This window comes from Micropterus dolomieu, linkage group LG22 (genome assembly GCF_021292245.1).
Source record: "Micropterus dolomieu isolate WLL.071019.BEF.003 ecotype Adirondacks linkage group LG22, ASM2129224v1, whole genome shotgun sequence".
Lineage (NCBI taxonomy): Eukaryota > Metazoa > Chordata > Actinopteri > Centrarchiformes > Centrarchidae > Micropterus > Micropterus dolomieu.
Genome location: NC_060171.1, coordinates 23,118,721 through 23,122,990, shown reverse-complemented (window position 1 = coordinate 23,122,990; position 4,270 = coordinate 23,118,721). Strand labels below are relative to the sequence as shown.

The following is a 4,270-nucleotide window of genomic DNA, read 5'->3' as shown; positions in this document are numbered from 1 at the left end:
AAAACATGTAACAATAAACATCATATTGGATCACATCTTTACAGAAAATCATTTGGAAACTTTCCTCCCAGTATAGAACTTGATTTCAGTAAAGTCATCTTGATTTAATTTGGCTGAACATACCCACGTAGTAAGACGGCTGATCTGGTAACAGCAGTGGATGGTTCTCGGGTGCTACATGATAGCTTTCAACAACAGCTGAATAGGGCTTCTCTGCCCACGGTTGCTCCTCTGTTAAGACAATAAAAAAGCAGATTTAACTACATTTTACCTTCATTATAAACCATATAAAATCATAAACAAGGGGAGAGGATGTTATTAACATATATGACTTATATATGACCCTTTGCATAAGACACTGTACCTGATGGAAGGTTGACAAGATCCAAGGCCATGAAATCGTTAATCAGATTGTGCTGTTTGGAGGAAAAATGCATAGTATTATTTAATAAGTTATGAAGCGCAGCAAACATCACAAAGAAACGCTTGATAATAAACCAATTAACAGAAGTGAAAGTGTCCTCTAGGCAATACTGCACCTCATTTCCTGAGGGGAACTCTGTGGGAGAGCTGTAGATATCTAGAGCGATGTCAGAATCCTCCTGGGAGTCTTGTGTTGGCAGTCTTTCATAAATGTCTGCAGATAAAGAAAACACACCCCCATTAATTTCCATTCAGACTGCAAAATGTTCCACAGTGGAGGGCTTGGATTGAGGGACTATCATCTTACTCTCAGTGTTAATAATCTCATAGACTTTATGAGGGTCGTCAGAATTCTTGGAGTTATCCTCTATCATCTTGAAGCGCTTTTCGAGGTTGTTCAGAGCGCATCGGAAGTTGGTCTTCCACCTGGCCTTGTCAGTGGGGAACTCATGGATTTTCCCACTTGCTACTGCCCATGCCTGTGAAACATACAAAGAGGCGTTTAAAAAGGATGTATAAGCCAGATGTGAAAAATAAATATATTTATGTACTTGTAGTTTATTGTTAATGTCTACTTCTCCACATTTCAGATGGAAATATTGTACTTTTTACTCCACTACATGTATCTACTATTTGATGTTACTTCGCAGAGTAAGATTTTCCATAAGGAAGTTTTCAGATTCAGATTCACCTGGGTTAACAACAACATTACGACGTTACTTACATCCATTATTGAAAGGATGCTCTGTAATCCACATGTAAAGCAAAGGGGTTTCCCTGCCATCACAAATGAATAGACCGTACAGGAATCTGCTATCACTCATAAATTGAATGCTAATTATTTCCTGCAGTTACTTTCTTTGTTTTCGTAAGGAAAGGTTTGATCGCAGGATTTTTACTTTTTACTTTTAACCACTGACACTGTTGTACTGCTACTTTGCCATTACTTCGAGTAAACGAAAGTGGAAGTGCCACTGCTGGAGTTGGCATGCTATAACTGCCCCTGGCAACACCTGCCACACATTAGCACTGGCAGTAATGAGATACAGAAATACCTAATGACCCGTTACTGTCATTTGCGACATGTTTGTGGCACAATATTATACTTAAGTTTGGCGTTCATCCTATGTAAATCCAAAGTCATTAGTACAGTATCACTGTAGTCATGTGTCAGAAAGATGTCAACAAACCCATTAACATCTATCACGCTATGCTAGATAACACTAGTTATGCAGTTTTATAGCAGCCTAGAACCTACCCGGAATATTTTGCTGTCCATATCATTGCAGTCCTTTCTTGAGTTGTGTTTCCACGGGACTCTGAACTTGTTTTGGCCCACATAGCACAGGCCTGTGTACTGTCCCGTCTCCACTTGCTCTATGAGCCAGCTGGCAAACTGAGGCTTGGGAGGGCTGAGAGCAAACATGTTGTTCTTTAACAAAACATATCACAAGAGGAGAGAGAGGAAGGAGAGACAAGCACCTGAACCCACACAAACACGGGACACAGTAGCCTACTGTGGTGAAGGCTACAGTCAGCGTGCAAGTGTCAACATGCACACTTCACTAGGCTTATTCAGTACATTAGACAACTGGATTTGAAAAGAAAATCTACATACAAAGCAAGCTTTACAGGAAACTAACTACATCACAAGAAGTGTAATCCACTCACAGCAAAACAATATCCTAAATAAATAAAGAAGAGATGAGGATGCATTTCTTCCTACCTTTGCATTTCTCAGTACAGGTGACTGCTGAAAACTCGTTGATCCGGATTAATGAAGCACTGAGGCTGCTTTTACAGAAACAACAGCAGCGAGATCATAAGACGTTCATATGTCTCCTCCCCAGTGGGAGGGCGCAACTCCTTGTGGCATTACCGACGAATGGGTGAATTCAGGCTCGCGGAGGAAAGAACACTCCCTGCAGACCGGATGCAGAGGCGGGTTAGTCTGAGACGTGGAATTTCACCATTTATTATCGAAACTGAAAGTTGTTGAACCTATTGTCTTTCATCATCACTTTTCTTGCATCATCACGTCAACCCGGTTCCCGAGATAATGTTTTCTCAAAAGCGTTTTCGCCCACTTACGTTTGAGTCAAGCCTAGTCATAAACACGTAGGCTATAATTGGGATTCAGAGAACTCGTCGTATCTTCAAACGTTTTTTTTCTTTTAAAGAATGACCCCACAGTGAAACATAGCCCTACAATAGGACAGCATATAAAGGTAAAACAGTAAAGACAGTAAAATATAAAATTTGCATCACACGTTGTATAACCAACTATTGTTGGTGGCTGTCTGACTACTTCTCCGGTAACCTTTTTAGAGGACCGAGTCAGAGTACTGTAATGCCAAAATCCTTAGCCGGATTCCTCATTGATTTGTTCTGCAACTTCACCTGCGTGGCTGCCTTTAACATTATGTCAGGTGGAGTGCTGCCATGCTCTGTCTTTCGTTGATCATTTCTAACCATCTTCCTTTCTTCTGACTGCCTTTCTTTCCTTAAAAAACACATTTCCTCATTGCAATTACAAATAAATAACAGGCTTATTATACTGTCTACTATCCTTGTTGTCACAATGCAATTCATAACACCACACTAAATTAATGACTGTATAAAGTAGTGCGTGTCTGTACATCACATGCCTACAGTACTACACAGTATCTATCATAGAGGCTATCCCCACATTAATTCATACAGTGTCATGATTTCAGTATTTTGTAGTCCAGGGGTATACCTGCTGCTGTAGACTACGCTGTAGCAATAATAGTCTATTTATAGTATATTTTAATATTTTTGTCAGAGCTATTTAAACAATATCCCAATGTTTTGAACATGTTCTGTGTCTTTTTGTACTGGGGCAAGTTGTCATGTGACGACTTGCCCCAAACGGACATGTGTTGGTTAGCTCAACATAGCACTTCAGCTACAGTATCAAAAGACACGTTATTGTTTGTGCAACTGCAAAAATATAAATTTGAACGTAAGATATTATACCTAAGAAAGTTGTATTTTTTTGTAATTGTGCTCACCTCAGATTAAGGTGACCATGATCACATGTGAACAGGAAGTTGACCATAGAACAAGAAATCACCCAAAGTGGCTATTTGAATTTTGACATAGCAAATACAGATTATTTGAGCAAAAGTGACCCATAGGACACTCAATTTCACTAGTGATTACAGTTCTTCTGTTTATACATGTTTTTATTTCCCACTTGCTGTAAAATTCTGTTTCCCATGCCAGTAAAGTCCTATTGAAGTGAATTGAAATGAATTGAATAAACAGGCAACTTGACTGTATACACTGTGGTGCAATACAGACAATTTGATTATATTGCTTACATCGTGCCAATACGTGCCACTGCATTCTCATATATTCATGATAAGATTTAAGGCAGCCGATCATTTTGTATGTAGTTTCAGTTCAGATGACAACTGGTGGTTCTGTCAGTTAAGAGGCAGAGGCATTTACTTGAGTAGAAGCGGCTCCACCTGCTCTGACCTGAGAGGTATTGCTCTCTAAAATAGCATCCCATGAAATCACCCAGTTCCAGTGAATGTAGTCAGATGAATCCACCAGTGAACGAACTGTAGCTTGTAATAAATATGTTGTGTACTTAACTGTTTTGGGGGACTTTCAGAGACAGGATCCTGCAGGTGTGCAGTTGTGTCATGCGTCTGAATGAGACAGAATATTTATAACCAGCGGGGATGCCCTTACCTCACTGACGTGCATTTATTTCTATATTACTAAAAGGCGCTACTCAGCTTGCTCCAAACAAGTCTTCATTTCCTCTTTCCACCATCAGTGTTTCCTAACCTTACTGCACAGGAAAGCAACT

At 39.8% G+C, this 4,270-nt stretch overlaps 1 protein-coding gene across 2 annotated transcripts in view; it reads right to left on the bottom strand.

Moving 5' to 3' along the window:
• Positions 1–2,301, bottom strand: part of irf7 (interferon regulatory factor 7) — a 5,220-nt gene extending 2,919 nt beyond the window's left edge. Inside the window, exons 1-6 of one of the 2 annotated variants that reach the window (XM_046038506.1) lie at positions 2,150–2,301; positions 1,682–1,835; positions 731–902; positions 540–637; positions 365–416; positions 124–231 (exon numbers count right to left, since the gene is read on the bottom strand). In XM_046038506.1, the coding sequence (XP_045894462.1) occupies positions 124–231; positions 365–416; positions 540–637; positions 731–902; positions 1,682–1,835; positions 2,150–2,157 (592 nt within the window). In that variant the 5' untranslated portion in view covers positions 2,158–2,301. The remainder of the gene's footprint in view (positions 1–123; positions 232–364; positions 417–539; positions 638–730; positions 903–1,681; positions 1,836–2,149) is intronic. The other variant, XM_046038507.1, reaches the window with a different exon arrangement.
• Between the last annotated feature and the right edge of the window lie 1,969 nt (positions 2,302–4,270).